At 40.0% G+C, this 23,317-nt stretch overlaps 1 protein-coding gene across 30 annotated transcripts in view; it reads right to left on the bottom strand.

Moving 5' to 3' along the window:
- The window catches only part of ank2b (ankyrin 2b, neuronal), an 892,118-nt gene that overhangs the window by 397,643 nt on the left and 471,158 nt on the right, over window positions 1-23,317 (bottom strand). For 2 of the 30 annotated variants that reach the window (XM_043697486.1, XM_043697240.1), the window contains exon 1: window positions 8,681-9,210. The exons of the other annotated variants lie outside the window; for them this stretch is intronic. In XM_043697486.1, the coding sequence (XP_043553421.1) occupies window positions 8,681-8,809 (129 nt within the window). In that variant the 5' untranslated portion in view covers window positions 8,810-9,210. Of the gene's footprint in view, window positions 1-8,680; window positions 9,211-23,317 lie in introns of those variants that run through there. 30 annotated transcript variants of the gene reach the window in all.

Genomic DNA, 23,317 nt, shown 5'->3' on the forward strand with positions numbered 1-23,317 from the left:
GCTATTGTAATGAACAACATAGGTCATACTTCTAAATGTGGATCAAGGTTATAGAGATGTTTTAGAAATGTTTTACAGTAACTGCAGAATGTAAAATAAATTTATAATAGTGTGCCAATTCAGTATCTGCAGTTATACAAACTTAGTTATTTTTCTTAACATCTATTTCAGTATTGCATTTGTTGCCATTACTTAATCAGTAATCTCTGCATCAACTGAAATCACTGGTACCTAAGTTGAAATTGACATCTGCTGTAGATTACTGAGGAAAAGAATGTATTAAGCAAGTGATTATACTGAAAGTAGCTTAAAGTGCAGATGCTCTGATTGTAGCAGATCCAACTGAGACTGAAACCAACTATATTTTTCACCATCCAATCAAATACCGATTTGCATTTTACAAAATCTCACAGAACACCATTAAATCAGAGAAGTTTAAAAAAACTGTTTGAATCGTACCATGAAGTGTTGAGCAAAGACAACGCTGTGGCTGTGAAATTTATGGCAATAATTCTGACTTTGGTTAAAAAAAATGAAAATCAGGCACTCATGAATCTCAGCCAGTTTTCCACTTCTCATAAATGCCATTTCTGTTCAAGTTAAATCAGACAAACCAGGGACACCTGGGTTTTATTCTGTTGGTTTCGTCCCTCACAATTTCCGGCAGCAAAGCCTTGTGAACTCTACTTCATAGCTCTCAAATTGCTTCCAAAACTGTTTCTAAATAAATCTCAAGCAGCACAACGATGCAACCCAAATTCACAAAGAGTAATTTCTTACAAATGAATATATTGTCGGCAAGTTTTCATCATCCTTGATGAAGCAAATTGGAAATAATGATATTTTGAGTTAAGACAGCAGATGACTGACCAAGTTAAGGTCCAAGATACTAGCCTCTGCATTCTTCAGCATTCCTAAACTGGTTGAAAAACCTGAAAGATACACCTGAAGGATGGCCAATAATGGTAATGCATATTCTGCAAATCTCAAATATTTGAGTTTTTATTATGCACTGTGTTTACATATTTCAAGCAGCTAACTCAAGATCCTACAAAAAAGTGTTATTTGAACCAATTTCTTAGCCCCACAATGATGCAGATATAATCATGTAAATAAAATATGTATGTACAAAAGGATTCTCAATTTTATCAGTGGACAGTTGTAGAAGGGCAAATATAGTACTGGAGCAATGGATATAATATCTATTCATTTCACTATCATTGAAAATATGAGTGAGCAACTATTAGAAGCAAATCAATAGAATCCCCATTAACTTTTGGACTCAGGTTGTTGAATTACATTTATGTGGAAATACTCCTTTTAGGAAGAGTGCGCAGTTTACAATCTAATGTTATGCCATCATCTAATTTCCAGAGTAGCTGACAGCTTACAGCTCTGAAACAAAGAGCGTGGTTTTCCAAGTTATTAACCCTTGTATTTTGTTACAGATTACAAATGAACTTGCAGTCATCCTACGGTCAGTGATCATACATCAAAAGCAGAAATAGCAACATGTACCATACAAATTTGCAGTGGCACTTGATACATTCAATTCTTACCAATCAGAATGAACATGAAGATGCTTTATGGTGCAATTCTGACCATTCCATTCAGAAGGAAGCGTGGACAATAAGGCTGCACTGTTTGAATGAAGGCATTCAATCACTGAAGTATTGTTTATTCAAGCTTGTAGCCACTTAGTTCATAAACCTTTTGTATTTGATTGCTCATCTTTTTACCGAGAGATGGTTAAAGCTTTGACTAAAGTTTGTGCATATTTGGTGAGTAAATAATTGAAGTATGCTGAGATGGAATCACAGAATTTTATAGTACAGAAGGAGACCATTTGAACCATCACGGATCTTGATCAGATAGGCCAATGGGCTGAGAAGTGGCAGATGGAGTGTAATTCAGATAAATGCAAGGTGCTGCATTTTGGGAAAGCAAATCTTAGCAGGACTTATACACTTAATGGTAAGGTCCAAGGGAGTGTTGCTGAACAAAGAGACCTTGGAGGCAGGTTCATAGCTCCTTGAAAGTGGAGTCACAGGTAGATAAGATAGTGAAGAAAGTGTTTGGTATACTTTCCTTTATTGGTCAGAGTATTGAGTACAGGAGTTGGGAGGTCACGTTGCAGCTGTACAGGACATTGGTTATGCCACTGTTGGAATACGGTGTGCAATTCTGGTCTCCTTCCTATCAGAAAGATGTTGTGAAACTTGAGGGGCATGGATAGGGTAAATAGACAAAGACTTTTCCATGAGGTCAGGGAGTCCAGAAGTAGAGGGCACAGGTTTAGGGTGAGAGGGGAAAGATACCTAAGGGGCAACTTTTTCACACAGAGGGTGGTTCATGTGTGGAATGAGCTGCCACAGGAAGTGGTGGAGGCTGGTACAATTGCAACATTGAAAAGGCATTTGGATGGGTATATGAATAGGAGGGATTTGGAGGGATATGGGTTGGGTGCTGGCAGGTGGGACTAGATTGGGTTAGGATATCTGGTCAGCATGGACAGGTTGGATTGAAGGGTCTGTTTCTGTGCTGTACATCTCAATGACTATCTGTGCCAACTCCTGAAAGAGCTATCCAGCTATTCCCACTCTTCATTTCTATCTCCCAAATCCCTCTAACCTCATACTTTCAAATGTACATCTAGCTCTCTTTTGTAACCTCCAAATGGAATCCACCTCCAACACTCTGCCAGGCAACATATTCCAAATCCTAACAACTCTGAGTAAACAACTTCCTCATTTCATTCTGATAATCTTGAAATTGTGACCCCTGATTACTGATATACCAATCAGTGGAAATAAATATTCTTCTTTACCCTGTCAAAATTGTTCTTAATTTTGAACATCTTAATAAGGTTGCCTCTTAACCTTCTCTGGACCAAGGAAAATAAGCCCAAACACGCTAACCTTTACTTGTATCTAAAATCCTTCATTCCTGATATCATTCTCATAAATCTCCTTTGAACTGTCTCCAGGGCTTAACATCCTTTCTTAAATAAGTTACCCAGAACTGAACACAATATTCTAAATTGGTCTGACCAATGATTTATAGAGATGTAGTATCACTACTTTGCCTTTATACTCTATGCTCTATTTATAAACCCAAGGATCCTATGAAAGCTTTTGACAAAGTTCCACATCGTAGACTGGTTAACAAGGTTATATCACATGGAAGAGGGAGAACTAGCCATTTGGATACAGAACTGGCTCAAAGATGGGGTACAGACAGCGGTGGTGGAGGGTTGCTTTTCAGACTGGAGCCTGTGCTGTGGAGCAGTGTGTTGCAAGGATCGATGCTGGGTCCATGACTTTTTGTCATTTACAGAAGCGATTTGGATGTGAAGATAGGAGGTATTGTTAGTAAGTTTGCAGCTGACACCAAAATTGGTGGTATAGTGGACAACTAAAGTGGTTACCTCAAAGTACAATGGGATCTTGATTAGATGGAGTGATGAGCCGAGGAGTAGATTAGATTAGATTAGATTAGATTACTTACAGTGTGGAAACAGGCCCTTCGACCCAACAAGTCCACACCGTCCCGCCGAAGTGCAACTCACCCATTCCCCTACCTTTACTCCTTACCTAACACTACGGGCAATTTAGCATGGCTAATTCACCTGACCTGCACATCTTTGGACTGTGGGAGGAAACCGGAGCACCCGGAGGAAACCCACGCAGACACGGGGAGAATGTGCAAACTCCACACAGTCAGTCGCCTGAGATGGGAATTGAACCCGGGTCTCTGGCGCTGTGAGGCAGCAGTGCTAACCACTGTGCCACCCACAAAGCGACAAAGTGGCTGATGAGAGTTTAATTCAGATAAATGTGACGTGCTGCAGCTTGGAAAGGCAAATCAAAGCAGGACTTATACACTTAATGTTAAGCTTCTGTGGCATGTTGCTGAACAAAGAGACCTTAGAGTTCAGGTTCATAGTTCCTTGAGTGTGGAGTAGCAGGTAGACAGGATCATGAAAAAGACATTTGGTACACTTGTTTTTATTGGTCAGTGCACTGAGTATAGGAATTGGGAGATCATGTTGCAGCTGTTCAGGACATTAGTAAGGCCACTTTTGGAATATTGCATTCAATTCTGTCTCCCTGCTTTAGGAAAGATGTTGTGAAACTTGAAAAGGTTCAGAAAAGATTTACAAGGATGTTGCTATGGTTGAAAAGTTTGAGATACTGGGAAAGGGCAAATAGACTGGGGCTATTTTCCCTGGAGATTCAGAGGCTGAGGGGTGATCTTATAGAGGTTTATAACTGCACGGGAGACCTGTGGCCGGTTTGTCATCCCCAAGGGTGAGTGAGTTGGGTTCCCCATCAGTGCCAGATTGAGCAATTCAACAGTGGGAAGAAATAGTTGTCTAAGGGCTAACCCTTACTATCTGCCTCCCCCCTCTCTCCCACCAACACCTCCCAATCCCAGCTTTCATCTTGTGAACCATCTCCCTCCACATGACTTATCTGTGGCCTGGTTCACACTGCAGTCCTAAAATTCTAGGAAGTATTTTTCCTGCAAAAACCACCATATCCCCTGTAGTGTTGCTGACCCTGTCCAACTCACTGGGACTTGATTCCAGGCGGAGGATTGCTGTGGCTTTACCATGTCTGATTTGCTTGTGGTTTGACAAAAAGAGGCAATGTGGGTCTCTCACCATTTCTCTCCAATCAGCAGGCAAGAATACCTTAGTAAACATTCACTCAAAATGTCCAAAACCAAGAGTGCACAAGCTTCTCATGCTCTGCATCTCTCCAAAGTTAAATGGGAGGGTGGGGGTGTGGCGTTTCAGCCAGTGACCAACTGAGTTTCGTGTGAAAAAAAAAGTATGTGGTCAGGTCAAATATAATGGTGAGAAAATTTCCTTATTTCCTTTAGAGAGCAACACCCTACTTCAATTGTGACCCACCATTACTCAAGGATATGTTTTGTTTTTCAGGCAAAAATTGTCAAAGGAACATTGTTTAACAATTTGGCAGGTTCTGACAACTTTGAAAAGATGGTTCATTAAAATAATTAATCTGTAATTTTATATGAAGGAAATAAATTCCTTGGACAATAGCATCTCTGCTTATACATAGATTTAGATTTAATTCACTTGCTTTGAATTATTTCTAACTTAAGGAAAACACAAATGGTTTCCATGTAAAAGGATCCACAAACCCTATTCCTCACGTTAATATGGTTAACAAGTCTTCAACAATATTTCTTACATGCCTATTTCATTTTCAGGAGATCAACTATAAATTATGATAAATTGTTTTCAGATATTTTACAAGTTCATGCAATGCACCTTTTCTACAAATGTTGAGGCCATCAGAAAAATATTTACTGATTTGAATTTAATCTATTGCTATTAACTAACAAACGGTCAATAAAAATATTCTTTCCCTCCACTGAAACTCTGGTAGAGAAGGAAGACATTCTCAATATTAGACAAAAGTAGATTTCAAAAGGTTCCTAGCAATCCTTTAAGTGTTAAATGCAGTTTGATGATTTACACAAAAAAGGAGAAGATTTGTAGTTCCGCAACATGCTTCTATTTTGCTTCCTTATAATTTTACAGCCAAAAGATAATTTCTTTTTGTCGGATTTTACTTCAAAGTGCTGACCTTTTATAGCTTATTTTGCAAAACCACCAGGACTGCCTTCACAAATTACCTGAGGCAGCTAACTAATGGAGTCAATAGATTTTAATCCCATTGTTAAAAATAAAGCCTTTATCAATGGAATGTTTGAGCTATACAAATGTATAGCTCTCATTGGAGGTACAAAACATTGAGATAGATTCTGTTAGATTTTATGAAGAGGTAGTGCCCCTACTTCTGGGCCAGAAGTTTCAGGTTGAAGTCTCTCCTGCCTGAAATTGTGTAATACGTGTCCAAAGAAGTTGATTACAAAAAGTATAAACTACAATTGGAAAGTGGTTTCATTACAATGGAAAGCATAACTGAAAAGCTTGTAATATGATTATTAATGACAGAATAGACTATACAAAGTGATTTCAGACCTCAACATACCTGAGGAAGACGGCCTCCTAATTCACCATAATGTTGGACTGGGTCCGAAGGCCACCTGCTATATTAAAAAAAGTCTCCTTGCTTCAAATACATTAGTAGGGACCATAAAATTCAGTCCACTGTTACCAGAGTATAAAACACTTCAGGACACAAAATTATGGGAGACATTTCTCTTTTCGGGAAACTACAAGTTAACACCAACATTTTGATCTCAAATTCCAATAGGAAAGAAAATGCACTCAACCATATTGGGTTTGGACAGACACCTATTATCACAGCTCTATGAATTCAGACACACACCAACCACTACAGATTCTGGGATCCAGAAATATCACCACTCTTTAATAGAAGTAAACATTCAAGTTCAAACAGTTACTAGATGAGGGACCTGAGTGCACCAATAGGTCATTATATATTCACTTACACTCTTGGGCACTGTGGACTCTTTCAATAAGCAATATCTAACCATTTAACAAGCATCAAACACAATGAGGGTATCTCTCTTACATGGGAAATGTATCATCATTGACTTAAATTAATTTGTTAATCTCATGGACAGGTTGACCAACCACACATACAACAGAACAATCAAAATAATGAACTATTATAAAACAATTGAATAAAACATTCTGCATTGGAATTGTTCCTGACCTTGACAATCTTCTAAACAGTAATGATTAATAAAAGCACACTGATCTTGAAACCATTCTGGATAATACTAAGTATTTTCAAAGGAAACACTAGATTTGAAATGATTGAAATTTCAATATTTCTCCTTCAAGTACATTTAATTCATAAATAATTATACCATAAAGGAAATGTTTCTGAATCTGTAATATATTGTCAGAAATTGGATGATCAGGCAAATCTTCAGCTCCTAATGAAGTAAACAAGTTTTTATTGGGAAAACAATCATACTTTTCCTTCTTAAATTTTGAAGTTTTTTTTGACCAGTTTGAATGGAACTCTAATTTCTGCTGAGACCTCTAGATTCCTTAAAAAGGCAACTTTTTGGGGGGAACCCTGGGATTTCCCCTGGAATTGCCCCACTGATCTGATGGGCAAAAGAGCCACCCAGAGGCCTGAGCTAAAACTTGAAGGGATAGTCTAAACAAGTGCTGCACCAAGTTCCTCTCTGGTTTTATGAATCGAAACTGGAGAGGTTTATACCTACTAGAATTAATGTCGATTGACATTGTAACTTTTCTCTAAGGCCTATTGTGACAAAGTATCCCGACCTCCCCCAAATCCAAAAGAAAACTCTTTCTGATGTCAGGTCGTTTGACCTTTGCTTGGAATAGAATGCAGAACTCACCTTAATTCTAGAGGATCCTCCAGCAATCTTTAGTATAGAATTTTTTACAGTTTTAGACAACGTCTCCTTTAGAATTACTTCCCTTACTGGTAGGCACTGATTGCTTTTCATACAGTGGCGCTATTTGGCAACAAACACAAGTACTGGAAGGACCAATAGATGCACCAAACTCACGTTCAGCTTCTTGTACAATCTAATATACAAAAATAAATTTATAACCTGTTGATTGGACTGAATCAGTCAATATTTTGCAAATTAAACAAAACATTATTCTGAGCGCAGAGAATGTAATGCTTAACCAGGCATCATTTTGAATTCATTATAAAAATAAATTCAAATAACTTTTTAATTTAAAAAAAAACTTTGGCATTACCCAATGTGACATGTAAAGTATCGAGAACCTTCTTAATCAGCTCTACATTAAAATGCATTTACTTTAGTTTAAAAATGACTATCAATAAACATTCACTTTGATTGAAAGAGGTACTGCAGAAAATCCAAGCAACTCCAAGCAGCCTGCTTTTGCCTGTTTATAACATTGCCCAAAATCCATGACATTTTTCACAGCAACCAAATTAACATAATCCTAAATCCTGCTGTCTTTGAATATTAGAAAAATAAACCATTCAAGATTTCCAATTACAGCAAAGCCCAATAGGTATTCCTAAAACAGTGTTTGATCCCTACTGCAGAAAAGCCTTCGCACTGCCTTATGAAACTGCAGCACCTCAGACACTTCTGGATGGTTCAGTACAGCTCTGCTTAAATGATGCCAGTGGCTGGAATCAACAACAACAAATCCACTTGTTAAGAGATGTAATTAGTTTAGACATCACCATACAAATGGTTAAAATAATCCATTTTTTTAAACGTCTGCTACCACATTGTGCAAACTGCAATGTATAGAGGCAATCTCTCAGCATAGCACCAGCAGCTGGACAGTTTATTGCAGGTTCTGTTTGCTGCAAAAAGGCATTGCTAGGTCCTATCTCTGTATATGCTGGTGATGGAGGAATCACACACACATACACATTTTCAAATGCAGAAATAAGCACGCATCACAAGCACATATGAAAACAAATCACTGCTGCAGTCTGCATCACATCAACAGTAAAGGGAGGGTTTTTAATCGAGTTAATTAAATCTGGTTGTGTATCCTACAGTAGAAAGCCTATTGATAGATCCTTGATTGAGAACAGGTTTATAAATTTAGTGGTATTCTGACAGGGCTGGCAAGGTACCACAATGCAGCGAATCTATAATCATTGCTAAGTAGAGTCACGTATAGCAAGTGTCTTAAAACAGTAGTACTATATTTTTTGGTAAGGTGGCATACCTTACGTTTACGGCTTAACCGTTCACTGCTTCTCCTCGATTGTCTCTTCCTCTCTTTTTCTTTTTCCTTCTCTTTCTCTTCGTGATCAAGGTCCCGGGCTTTTTTAAGGTGAGCTGCAGCGTGAGCCATATCAGAAGGGAAATGCCAAAACCCCGTTTAAGAATTCAAGTCCCCCTCAACCACAAATTTGAATGACTTGTTACCAAGGACAGTGCAAAGAGGAAGGAATCGAGAACAGCAATCCACCTGGAAAGGTCACCTCTCCAAAAATAATCTTGCCGTGCCCGTAATTCAAAATGCAATTCAGTTCCACAGCCACATCTTCCCTAAGAATGTGAAGCAAGTTTGAGACCTGCTCTCTTCTGAGCTGCAATAGGTAAAAAGCAAACAGACTACGAACATATCATTGAGCACATAATGTTAGAGCAGGGCCTTCTGGGACCCTGGGACTGGCTCTGTCCCCCGACTAAAGCAGGCAGGACCCATATTAATGGAAATGAGGGGGGAAGATGGGGAAAATCCTTCCAGCTTAAGCTACACCTCACGACGTGCTGAGAAATGGTGCAGTCTGCTTTAATGACTGGTGCAGCTACTGCTGCTGCCTGTGCTGAAGCATTGGATATTTATCTTCCTATTTAAAGCTGGTATGTTCATCAAAATGGGTTTCTGCAATTTTGTCAGCAACTATATTTTATATGTATTAGTTTAATAGGAGAGGATTTTAGTAATATTATTGCTTCTGACATTTTATCTTTATACTCTGCATATGATTTTTATGTTCAAAATCGAAGATAAGCATTTAACTAAAGGTGACTTCGGAATCTTCTTGAATAATAAAGCACTTTGCTCAAGCCTCCAGTTGCCAGAATAGCCACCTAAGTAATTATGGATGTCACCATTCCAGTTATTTCTTTCCACTATCAAACAATTACTTAAAGTTCATCGAAGACAAGTGTTTAACTGGAAGGTATGTAAACATTTACAGACACAAAATTCAGTCAAGCTTTGTTCAATAAAGCCAGCAACCACAGGCCATCAATAATAGTCTTTATGTCAGGAGGAAACAGATCTCCAAATTATCAGTGTAAGAGCTCACCACAAGCATTTGAATGCTAAACATTGTGGCATGCCAATGAAAACCCACAAGGTTGGTTAAACAACACTCAGATTTTTCACATTACGTTGAATTTTATCTTTAAAATATGTAATTAAAATAGTAATCTTTAACTTCATGCAGATTTTTTTTTAAATGGCAGTTAAATACTCTTCAGGCTTAACAAACACCCTTTTCAGCAAATCACCGTCTTTTGCTGCACATCTGAGTCCACTTCACCATCTATTTGTGGATTGACTTCTTAAATTCCTCCCTTCCTGACCTCTCTCTTCCCCACAAACTGCAGCTGATTCAAAATTCAGTGACAATCTTGTCTCCTGTGATTCTCAAAGAGGGTCTGCAAACCAGGCGTGGTCCAAAACAGACAACACTGATAGGCAAAGCTGCAACTAAGGTCACATGAGAAAACAAGGCCTTCGACCCTGCCACTCACAGAACGACATAACCAGTTTAGCCCCCAGTTGCACATCACAAATCATCATGAAAACACACAACCACCTTGGGTAATAAGCAAGGTTTATACTCCAGTTGACTTTGTTTGATGAATACTGATGTTAGTTTCTCAAAAGATTGTAATGATTTTGTAACAAATAGTAAACCATTTAAAGTAAATGTACCCACCTGTAGTAATCACATTTCTAATAGGAGTATCAAATAGTTCTGTTTCTGCCACATTTATTTTAAAAACACGCAAATAAAATTTATTACTTTGAATAGTGAAAAGCAACAAAGTAGTTGTTAATTAGTTTGGAGAAGTTCTTTCATAGTAGCAGCTGAATGTGGGATCAGTGGGTGATCTATGTGATCTACTATCTGCCTACATGAACTCGATGAATCACTGCTATTGTTAATTAGATCACATTCTTTTCTTTTGCCAATACTTGCTATGTTTCATCACCTAATGTTGATTGATAATAAGTGCACTTGCAAGACACCATTTTAAGCTATCTAGTCTTTTGTATTTTTGTTTCCTTGATTCTTATGGTCACTAGTTTGGTACAATTCACTGTCACCAATTTGGCACAATTTACAAAAAAAAATTAAAAGGGAGGCATAAGGCCAAGTGAAGATCTGGCCAGATCTCCAAGTCACCCCTTTTAGGGAAGTCCCAACATAAACCTTCCAATGCCAGTTCAATGAAGGCACAAAGTGTTAACTCTCCAGATCCACGGATGCTGCCTGACAGCTGCGTTTTTCCAGCACCACAGGTCTTGACACTAACTCACCAGTAACAACAGGATGAAGCAGAATGGACATTAATTATCCCCTTAAGAAACTCAAATGGCTGGGTGGGAAGGTAGTCGATGAATTTTCCATCACGAAGTGAACGGAGCTGATGTTGGGAGGGTATAGAAGACTCCAGCCAACACCCTCCCACCTCATTCATTGCCACCTGTCATTAATTTAATCCTTAAATTCCAGCCCAAAACTTTTCGATTCTAACTCTGGATCAGTTGTTGGCAGGTAAATTTGAGGTCAACCCAAAATTCGCCCCCTGCAGCAAAAATCCTCGCTGCAGCAGTATGACTTCTAGGCCACACAGCCAAGTTCCTGCCCATTCAGGCCAGTAAATGGTTACGATTGAGTTCAAACTCTCACAACCTGGAAGTCACCATCCTCAGCAGTTACTTCTCTCAGATCAAAATCCACAGCCTTTTGAACTGCTGCTTTTTACTACTTAACTCTTGACTTTATCACATCTCCAAAATGAATGAAAATGCTGCAGAAACTCAGTAGGTCTGACAGCTTCTTTAGAGAAAGAAAGAGTTAACATTGAGTCCAGTCTGACTCTTCTTCAGACTCTTACTAGAGTTCTGAAGAAGAGTCATTCTCGACTGGAAACATTAACTGTTTCTCTCTCCACAGATGTCACCAGATCAGAGTTTTCCCAGCATTCAGGATTTGTTTTAGGATGTTCAGTATTTTGCATTCTTCCCGAAAATGAATGATCTGTCCATGCAGGATGGTATACAGTAGACACACATCATCAATTTCCTTCCCATTAAAATACTGGACTGGATTTTACATGCTGTGAGTTAGATTCTCATGATATCAGTGTAAACTTTGGGGTTGCTTCCAGTCCCTCTTAGCCAATTCATCCCACTTTAATTTTCAGGTAATGCTCTTTTAAATAGTTTGGGGAGAGACATCCATACATTCTGCCTCATAAAACTGTGGCCAATCAGTAGCCAACAGCTCCGCACACTGACAGCACCAGTCAGTGCAATGGCCAATGCCAGTACTGCAAGTAGGGGAGGAGGTGGTGTTCAGCAATAGACATAGTGGTAAGTGATGAACTCAGAGGTCTGATTACACATTGGGTAGAATTGCTTACCCATTTATGTTAATGGTCTGGCTGATAATAGGTGATTAATTATCCACTGCCAGCCAGACCTATCTTTGCTGGTCACACTTCTCAGGAGGCTACAGGTGGGCATTTCACCAAACAGAAATTCACAGGCATTACGTCTGCTCCTTTCTCATGAGCATAGGCAACAACAAAGCTCCCCATTATCAGTGTTAACCCAACAGGTTGATTTCTTATCATATTGAAATAATTTTCTTGTATCTGTTACTTTTACAATTTATTTCTCACTTTATATTTTGAGTCCCTGTGTTTTTTTAGGAGCAACTATTGTGGCATATAATTGAAAACCAGCACTGTGCAAGCAAGATGTTGGAAAGGGCAATTCTTCTGCTGGAATCACATCTCAGTAACACAAATCTGTCAGAGAGGGACTGCTACTTTTCAGATGCTCAGAGTCTTGAAAACTTCTATCCAATTCGTCGGTTAGTGACTGCACCACTTAAGCAAAATGGTACTCATTTCAACATTGGTCAATGATGGTGTTATAATCTCTTGACTTATGTTCAACAGCTTTATCCAAATCACCTGATTTTGTTGAATGTTCCACTGCATTCATTGAGCATACAAAGTTTTCAATTATTATTTAAACATAATTTATGTAATGCATATCAGTCATAGGCTTCTTGGCACAGGATGCCTGGGATAAGTCCCACCTGCTCCAGACTCAAATCATAACATGCCCAACAGATTGATTAAAAGGTATCCATCATGGACATCATGATAATTTTGTCTTTCTAGGTGATTTGTTTTATGCTTTAATGGGGTGTCAGCATCACTGGCAAGGGTCACATGTTACCCTTCACTAATTGCCCTTGAGATAGTGGTGGTCAGTTTCTTTCTCAAACCATTGCAACCCATCTGTTGTAGAGGCATTCACAGTGCTGTTCTGAAGGGAGGTCCACAATTTTAATTATTCAGTGGAAGTGAAGGAATGATAATATTGTTTCAAATCAGGATAGTCTGTGTCTTGGAGGTTTCCTTGGTGACTGCATGTACCTGCTCTGCCCTTATCCTTTCATGTGGTAGAGATTGTAGATTTGGAAGACACTGACAAAGATGCCATGGTGAGTTGGTGCTGTGCATCTTGTATATTACCACCATTGTACATCAGTGCTGGAAGCAGTGCATGTTTGAGACACTCGGGGATAGGGTGATTGCCAAGTAGGTTGTTCTGTTCTGGATGGTATTAAAGGTTTTGAGCATTGCATTCATCCAGACAAGTGGGGAGATTTCCTTCACAATCCTGACTTGTGCCTTGTGGATGATGGACAAGCTTTAGGGAGTCAGGTAGTAAGTTGTTCACAACAGAATGCCAGCATCTGATCTGCTTTTGTAGCCATAGTATTTATTTTGCTGGGCGATTTCAATTTTTGGCTAATGGCAATCACCAGGATGTTGATAATGCAGGAAGTCAACAATGGTCATGTTGGAGATGAACATTGACTGGCACTTATGAGTCGTAAATATCACTTGCTACTTGTCTGCCTAAACCTGAATATTATCTGGGTCTTGCTGTACAAGGACCGCTTCACTACCTGAGAAGTTACAGATGGTGCTGGACATTGTGCAACCAATTACAAATATTCCCATTTCTGCCCTTGTAAGGGAGGGAGGATCATTGATGAAATAATTGAATATAATTCAGCGTAAAAGTTCCCCCATGGAGCTCCTGTGGAAATATCCTGGGACTAAGGTGGTTGGCCTCAAATAACCATAACCTGTGTGCTAGGTATGAATCCAACCAGTGCAGGATTATCTGCAATTCCCATTTACTTAAGTTTCAAAAAGCTCCTTGATGCTATAGAGTGTCAAATATCATCTTGATATCAAGGGCAGTCACACTTGCCTCATTGCGGGAGTTCAACTTTTTTGTCCATGTTCGGACCAAGATAGCAATGCATCAACAGATAAGTGATCCTCACCATCATTGTTTACAGCATCAGTCCATCACTTTGCTGATGTTTGAGAGGAGGCTGATGGAGTTGTAATTGGCCAGATTGGATCTGTCCTGCTTTTTCTATGCAGAACATATCTGTACAGTTTTCCACGTTGCTGGGGAGGTGCCAGTAGTCTTGCCATTACACTGGAATAGTTTGGCTAGAGATGCAACTAATTCTGGAGCACAAGTTTTCAGTACTATTTCTGGGAAGTGGTCAGATTTCATTCTTTTTGTAGTATTCAGTGGTTTCTTGCTATCGTATGGAGTGAAACGAATTGTCTAAAGATTGGCACCTGTGATATTAGGAAAGTCAGGAAAAGGTTGAAATGGATCACCTATTCAGTACTTCTGGTTGACGATAGTTGCAAATGCCTTGCATTTTGCACTTATGTGCTGGGCTCCCTATCATTGAGAATGGGGAAATTTCTGGAGCCTTAATTAGTTTAATTGTCCAGAAAAATTCAGGACTGAATGTGGCAGGGGCACACAGGCTTCATCATGCAAACAACAGAAATTGCTAGAAAAGCTCAGCAGGTCTGGCAGCATGTCTTTGGTTGTGAGATTGCTCAATTCTTCAATGAACAAAACCAAACGATCTCACAATCGAAGGACATGGATGTTGCTGTTTGACATACAAGTAGTCCTAGTTTCAACAAGATAACACCTCATTTGTCGAGATGTCTGGTGCTGCTGCTAGCATAGCCTCCTGCATTTTTCATTGTTACCATGGTTGACAACTTGGCTTGATGGTAATGTTGAATAACCAACGTTAAAAGGCCAAGCGCTTTTACACTGTGGAGCAGTACATTACAAGGACTGTGGGGTAATCATTTCTGCATTTACTGTCATGGACAGATGCACGTGTGACAAGTAAATTAGAGAGAACAAGGTGTAATAAATTTTCCTACCATCTGCTACAACCCTGTTCTAGCTATTGTTTTTGGTGATGTACCTCTATCCAGAGTACCTCTGCTGCCCTTCCCAACTTCAATGCCTCCTCCAAACGCTGCTCAACAAAGAACAGTGCTAATTCATCAGCTGAAGGACAGCAGTATGTGGTAGTCAGTAGGAGGTTTCCTTGTCCATATTTGATTTGACACCATGGGACTTCACTGGTTTTAATATCAATGTTGATAACTCCAAGGGTAACTTCTTGCTGACTGTACACTACTGTGTCACCATCATCTCAACTATCCAGGGATTATGATGACCAGGATATTATCTAAAAGATTTGAACATGGCTGTTAGTTGGTGCTTCAGTTGTCTGTGGAACAACTCTTCCAATTTTGAAACAAAACCCCTCCAGATGATAGTTAGATGTGTCCATCATTTCCAGTGTCTAAATCAGCTCTCAAGTGATCTGTCGGTTTTATGCCATTTTCACATTTCTTCAGTGCTATCATAATCCTTTACCATGCTTATATTGAATTATATATCATTATTTTGATGAGATTCCAAATTTATCCCACTCATTTTATGAGCTCTGCAAACATCCTGGCTGTAATACTGATGACTTATGTATTGAAATGGCCACACCCCTAGGCAAGTCCAGAATCAACACTGGCATCCACCTAATGCTATGGAATTTTATCCAGGAATGTCTCAATCATAATGGCAAAAAAAAGGCCATTCAGCCAATAGATCTATGCCAGCTCTCCCTAGAACAGGCAATTTGTTCCAATCTCCCACTTCATCTCATCACCTAATAATACTACTTTCCTCAAATGATCACTAGTCATTAATCACAAGTCACTGGCTTTCAAAATTGTGTGTACTGGACAGACTTGATAAGGAAAAGCTATTCCTGCTCATAAAAAGAAAAAGAATAAGAGGACATAGATTTAAAATGATGTGCAAATGAAATAAGGGTCAGGTGAGAAAATACTTTTTCACACAGCAAGCAGTTAGGATAGGGAATGCACTACCTAGAACTGTGATGGAGGCAGGATAAATTGAGGCATTCGAGAGGGCACTGGTTGAATATTTGGATAGAAGTGGTATGCAGAGATAAGGATGAAAGGTAAGGGCTTGGCAGTAGATAATAGAACCAGTGGAGGTACGATGGCCAAATGGCATCCTTCTGCACTGTAACAATTCTGTGAAGAATTCTTGTTGAAGCCCAAGATTTGTTAACTTCTCATTCAATATGCCCAGCCACCTTCACAGATCTAAGCGCATGAACTCCCAAATACCTTGGTCCCTGCACACTCTTACAGCTATGCTTTGTTTTGTCTATACAGACTCTCCCTATCACTTCTGCTAAAATGCATCATCTTACACACAGTTGCTGTATTAAATTCCACCTGCCACTTGTCTCCCCATTCTGCCAGTCTCTCTACACCCTGACTACAAAGCGTGGCTGCATAGAGCCTATATTTTTTTCCACCAGCATTGGGACCATGTATGGTTTAAAGTGGCATCTGCTCTGCGCATGCACACCATTTGACGAGGACACACTGGTTCTGGGAGACTGTACCAGAAGTGTATACAGTGGAAAAAAAGTGGTTAACTGTGATATCTGCCAACATAATATGTTGATAAGACTATTTTCAAATGTCCATTTTCAATTCAACATTCCAGCTCACACCTTCTCTTAAGCAGGTGCAGATGAATGTGCCTGGATGAATGTCCTACCAGTTTATTTAAGGTGTGCATCAACTACTTTGATGTTAATAAATTTGTTGATAAATTTCTACAGGCTGTACCTGAGTATATTGAATTGTTTGGTAGTTTGTAATATTGATGTTGCTGAAGTCTATTAATATGGACATTGACCTAACTTCAAGGATTTTTAAGCAAAACACTTGCAACTAGATATGGCTGCAATGGTTTGCATTCCTTTGGACCACTGCGTGATAGGAAGATTGAGTGGAGGCAACACAGAGGATGAGATGTTCAAAGGGGGAGTGTGGGAGTGTGTGGGAGTGTGTGTGTGTGTGTGTGTGTGTGTGTGTGTGTGTGTGTGTGTGTGGGGGGGGGGGGGGGAGGAGGGAAGAGTAGGATTGGCCACATTTGAGCGCTTGGGAAGCAATTCTCTAATCTCAACCTGAGCATGTACAGCATTTCTGGTCCACTAAGGAGGTGCTCACAAAATCTTGCTATCTCTCATCAGCAGATCTGAAACCTTAGAACAGGTTAAGAAAGGTACTACCAGTGGCTGAGAGGTCAATCTTTGCAATGGATTGGAGTAAGTGATTCCAATAGCAAATTGCAGTCAGCTGTCCATTGCTGGGTGACTGAGTTTTTATATGAATACTTTGGAATATATAGGCTTCTCTGTTTCCAGAGAGAATCAGGTAGTGTCCGTGTCTCCATGGCTTTGCCTGAAAAGCAGATTCTCCACTGGTATAGATTTCATTCACCACATACCACAGCTTTACATGCACCAAATTAAGAGATGGACTGCAACTACAAAGCGTTCTAGTACTTTGAAGTTGTTTTTATTCATTCATGGGATATGGGCGTCACTGGCTGGGCCAGTATTAATTGCCCATCCTGAATTACCCTTGAGAAGGTGCGGTGTGAACATTACTTGCCATTTTTCAAGCCCAGATATTGTCCAAATCTTGCTACATTTGAGCATGGACTGCTTAAAGATCTGAGGAGTGATGAATGCTGCTGAACATTGTATAATCATCGGTGAACATCTCCATATCTGATCTTATGAATGTGGGAAGATCATTGATGAGGCAGAATTGGGTCTAGACCACTATTCCGAGAAACTACTCGTGGCAGTTTGGGTGTCCCTGCCTCTGAGCCAGAAGATCTGGGCTCAAGTTTCACCTGCTCCAAAGTGTGTAACAGCACTTCTGCACAGGTTCATTAGAAAATTCTACTTTGAAAAACTCCTGCAGAGATGTCCTACAGCTGAGATGACTGATCTTCAACAATAATCACAATCCTTTGTGCCTGGTATGACTCCACCAGTGGAGGGTTTTCACACCCCTATCCCACACATTCTTTTCACACCAACTCCTGTTTTACAAGAGTCCCTTCAAGGCCACGTTTGACCACGTATGGCCTTGATATTAAGGGCAGTCATTCTTACCTCGCCTCCGGATTTCAGCTCTTCTAGCTAAGCTGGTATGTGACTGTATGCAGTTAAACGTAAAACGTAGCAATAGGAGTCGGCCATTCGGCCCTTCAAGCCAGCTCTGATATTCAATTGTACCAAAGCTGATTTTACATTCCTTACGCCGACTTTCCTATCTTTTCCCTTGATTCCCCTACTGATCAAGAATTTATCTATTGCAGCCTTAAAATATCCATGAAGATTCTGGCCCCACAGCACACTGTGGCACTAAGTTTCAAAATCTCAACCCTCAGAGGAAATTCCTCCTCATCTGAGTCTTAAATTGGCACCGCTTCATTCTAAGATGATGCCCTCTGGTCCAAAACTCTCTCATTTGCAGGAAAACATTCTCTCAGCACTTACACTGCCAAGCCCCTCAAGAAGTTTGTGTTTCAAAAAGATCACCTCTTATTCTTCTACATTTTAATGAGTGCAGTCCTAACCTGTTTAACCTTTGCTCAAAAGACAATCCTTCCATACCAGGGATCATCCTCATTATTTTATTGGAGACATTTCAAAGAAAATTCATATCTTTTCTTAAATAAAGGGATGAAAACTGCTCACACAATGCTCCAGATGTGGTCTCACCAGCATCTCGCACAGTTGCAGTATGAGTTCCCTACTCTTATACTTCAACCCCCTTGAAATAAGGGCCAACGTTCCATTAGCCTTCCTGATTACCTGCTGCACCTTTCCCAGTAGCAGTCATGATAGGCTTACTCTACACCCGTCCACTGTATTGTTAGAATTTGGGACACTTTGAGTGAGCTGAAGGTGGTTGCTGGACAACAAGGCTATCCACTATCTGGTTTGATTTTCATGCACAACCTGGGCCGAAAATACACAAAAGAAGAGCCATACTGCACACACAATGGCATCAAGCAATTCTTTCCGGTTCCTCAGCAAGATACTTGTTGCTGGGACTGCATTGGACCAATTATGAAGTACTCTCTGAAGTAGGCGCTATGTTGCATTATGATGTGCTGCATTCTGCTCAACTTCTCAATCTTGAAAGCGCAGCCCTTCCCACCAGATATTGGAGAAGTAGGAGGCAGCACCTGACAGAAACTCATATCTAGGTGCGCTGTTTATGATTGGCTCATCAGATATTAGAGCCAGTGAATGCTTCTCCAACTCCTCATTCAACAACAACTCCACTCCTCACTTTCTCCCCATTACCGATCATCACAGTGTCCTCCTGGTCAAAATGATGAAATAAAAACCGCCACAACAATTTTATCAAACAAAACATCAACTATTCCAACTCATCATCTTTGTGTATTCCCTTAGTGCCAGTCTCTGTGTACCATTGCCTGGCTTAGAGTTCCTCTGCAGTACTACCCGTGGCTGTGACATGGCTGGTGGAAGGTTACTGACCTCTAATATGGGAGACTGCAGAGGCCCCCATCGTCTTATGGGAAGGAACAGTCTAAACTGGGTGCTACTGACAGATAGGAAACAAAACTCGGTCATCCTGACAGCACCACTGCCATTTACCAGGGAAGGGCCTCAGAGTTCCTGGTAATCTCTTGGAACACGGAGTGCTGTGGGGGGAGTAATGTAAAATCCTACCAGTCCACTTTCAGATTGACATTGGCAGCCGTGATGGCAGCAGTCTTAACATGCATGCATAACCTCCATGACTTCAGTCTGAGTTTCCACTGTAGCACTCAGACGATAACTTAAATTGCAGCACAAACACCAGTCATTAGATTCAATGCATGCTTGGAATGATGTGGGCCAATTTTTGTGAAAAGAACTCTACAAGGTCAGTGCCAGACCCTTCTATGCTTTTTGAACATAACTGCAGACTTTCTGGCAGCTTGTCAAGAACTCAATTAAAAAAAAAAGACTCTAATGATGACCAAGAAGTCATTGTTAATTGTTGAAAAGACCATCTGATTTGCTAAGATCCTTTAAGGAAGGTAACTGCCACCCTTAGTGAGTCTGGATATGACACTGGACCAACAACAAGGTGGCTGATCCTTAACTGCTCTCTGGGCAGTTAGGTATACACTATAAATTCTGGCCTTGCCTGTGACACCCTTACACTATAAATGATTTTTTATTAAGATTGGTTGTGGGTAGCATTCATTGCCTCTTTTCCATGGCTAAATTTGTATTCAGCTATCCTTGGAGAAGTAGGAGGTGTCCACCACCACCCTCAAAGCTTTGAGAGAGAGGTGGAAGCCACAAGGACAGAAGTGCATTCTCACCCCCTTCAACGTTATTTTGATTTAGTTCCTTCCATTGTTTCGCCACCATTTTTGCTTTTTCTTTGTTATTGATACACTGCCTCTGAAGAGCAGTGTTGGATTTTTGTTTAATTAACTGGTGAAGTGATTAGTTAGTTTATAATTTTTTTTAAAAAAAAGAGCTGTCTTTATTATTTCCTCACCATGGTTCATCTGTGCTTGGAGAGGAAGTATACGGTGTCCACCAACATCCTTGAAACTCTGGGTTGGTTAGCTTAGTTGGCTGGACAGCTAGTTGGAAGGCAGAGTGATGGCAGCAGCATGGGTTCAATTCCCACACCAGCTGAGATAACCGTGCAAGACATTTCTTCTCAACTTCACCACTCACCTGAGGCATGGTGACCTTCAGGCCAGCAGTCAGCGCTCTCTCTCTCTCGCTCTCTCTGATGACAGCGCTGGGTTCTATTATTTTCTCCAGTATTGACATTTTGATTTAGTTCTCCCTCCCTTGCCTTCCCTCTTTTGTTTTGATTTTTTGATCCTATAAATACTACCCCTGGTGGACAGCCTCTGATACTCAATGATTGATACTTATAATAATTTGGTGATTGTGTGCTTCCCCAATGGGAAGTTGACTTCAAAATAGGGAAAAGCTTCAGATGAAAAGCTAGAAACTGGTGTTTGTATTAAACTAAACATTTATGTGAAACCCTTGTAGATCTATGAACTTTTTTAAATGTCTAATAAACACATGGATAACAGTCTGTGACCAAAAATCACAGATTATAAGCATAAAAAAAGTTAATGAGTTGTAGAGTACCTGAGGCTATACCTAACGATCGAAGTGGCAACTTGCTGAATCAATTACTTATAATGATTGTAAAATAAGGCAAAGAGCAAAAAAAGGTGGATTTGCTTCAATTTGATTTAAAATGCTTTGAAGGACAGTGTATACTTGTGACTCAGCAGACCATAGTATTTAAAATGAATTAACGGATGAGTATAAAAGTGGATAAATTCCCAGCACCTCATCAGGTGCACCCTAGAACTCTGTGGGAAGCTAGAGAAGTGATTGCTGTGTCTCTTGCTGAGATATATGTATCATCAATAGTCACAGGTGAGGTGCCGGAAGACTGGAGGTTGGCTAATGTGGTGCCACTGTTTAAGAAAGTTGGTAAGGACAAGCCAGGGAACTATAGACCAGTGAGCCTGACGTCAGTGGTGGGCAAGTTGTTGGATGGAATCCTGAGGGACAGGATGTACATGTATTTGGAAAGGCAAGGACTGATTAGGGATAGTCAACATGTGAATTCTGAAGTTACTTAAGTAGCCACTAAATGCATGACATGAAACATGTGTAAAAAGTCTGTAGCTGAAATTAAACTGTAAGAGAGCCAGCTACTAATCAAACAAAACCAAAGCAGCATTAAAACTGTAGTCTGCAACCTTGAAGTCCTGGCTGTCAGAATTACTGCGAAATGAAATGTAATAACAGAGAGAATTAAATTTTTTCTGCTCTCAATGACAAAACTATGAACTAGATACAGAATAAAACATTTGAACAAATAAGAGTAGTAACTCCACTATCAATGCTGTGAAGAGAGTGCTAAAAAGCTGTACTGCACCCTAGATCTCACCGAAAAGCAGAAAAGTCAGCCAGGAAAATTTTGAAGGTCTTAATGTGACAATTGAACTCTATGCAATGTTACTTATGAATGAAATATGTTCAACATCAGAGTTCAGGAAAGAGGGAAAATATTGTTCAGTATGTGATGACATTGACATATTTAGTTGAATCTTGGAAGTTTGGACAACTTGAAGATGATCTCATTAGAGATAGTATTGTCTTAGGCATAACAAGTCCCATGTGGGATCTGCATTAATCATAGAATCCCTACAGTATGGGAATAGGCTCTTCAGCCTAACAAGTCCACACCGACCCTCCAAAGAGGGACCCTAAACTACCAGGAACATGCATACTTTAATCTTCATGACCTTATTTTTTCCTATTTTGTTGCGCAATCTGTTTTTGTTCTTTTTAATATACCTACACTATTCACCACTTACTTAGCTAATACAAATCAAATACTTGCTGGCCTCCATTAACTTGCACTTCTAATTACCCCACTGGTCCAGTTGCAAGAAACTCAAAGTGTTTTCCACCCAAAAGCACAGCTTTAGTGGGAACCTCATCCTAGAATTCCAGAAACAAACATGTACTCTGCTGTACTTTTGGACACAGCATTTTAGTAATGCAACATATTGCATCATAGACTCTACTGGGAGGCTGTATTTTTTCCAACAGAATGCTTTGACTGATAATCTTCACTGTCAGACAGTCCACAACAGAAAGCATAAAGGCAAAAGGTATATTCAGTGGGACTCATCAGACCATAGTATTTAAAATGAATTAAGGGATGAGTATAATGTATAAAAGTGGATAAATTCCCAGGACCTGATCAGGTGTACCCTAGAATTCAGTGGGAACATAGAGAAGTGATTGCTGGGCCTCTTGCTGAGATATTTGCATCATTGATAGTCACAGGTGAGGTGCCGGAAGACTGGAGGTTGGCAAACGTGGTGCCACTGTTTAAGAAAGGTGGTAAGGACAAGCCAGGGAACTATAGACCGGTGAGCCTGACGTCAGTGGTGGGCAAGTTGTTTGATGGAATCCTGAGAGACAGATGTACATGTATTTGGAAAGGCAAGGACTGATTAGGGATAGTCAACGTGGCTTTGTGCGTGGGAAATCATGTCTCATAAACTTGATTGAGCATTTTGAAGAAGTAACAAAGAGCACTGATGAGGGCACGGCAGTAGACATGATCTATATGGACTTCAGTAAGGTGTTCGACAAGATTCCCCATGGGTGACTGGTTGGCAAGGTTAGATCTCATGAAATACAGGGAGAACTAGCCATTTGGATACAGAACTGGCTCAAATGTAGAA

The sequence above is a fragment of the Chiloscyllium plagiosum genome, chromosome 1 (assembly GCF_004010195.1).
Source record: "Chiloscyllium plagiosum isolate BGI_BamShark_2017 chromosome 1, ASM401019v2, whole genome shotgun sequence".
In the NCBI taxonomy this organism is placed as follows: Eukaryota; Metazoa; Chordata; class Chondrichthyes; order Orectolobiformes; family Hemiscylliidae; genus Chiloscyllium; species Chiloscyllium plagiosum.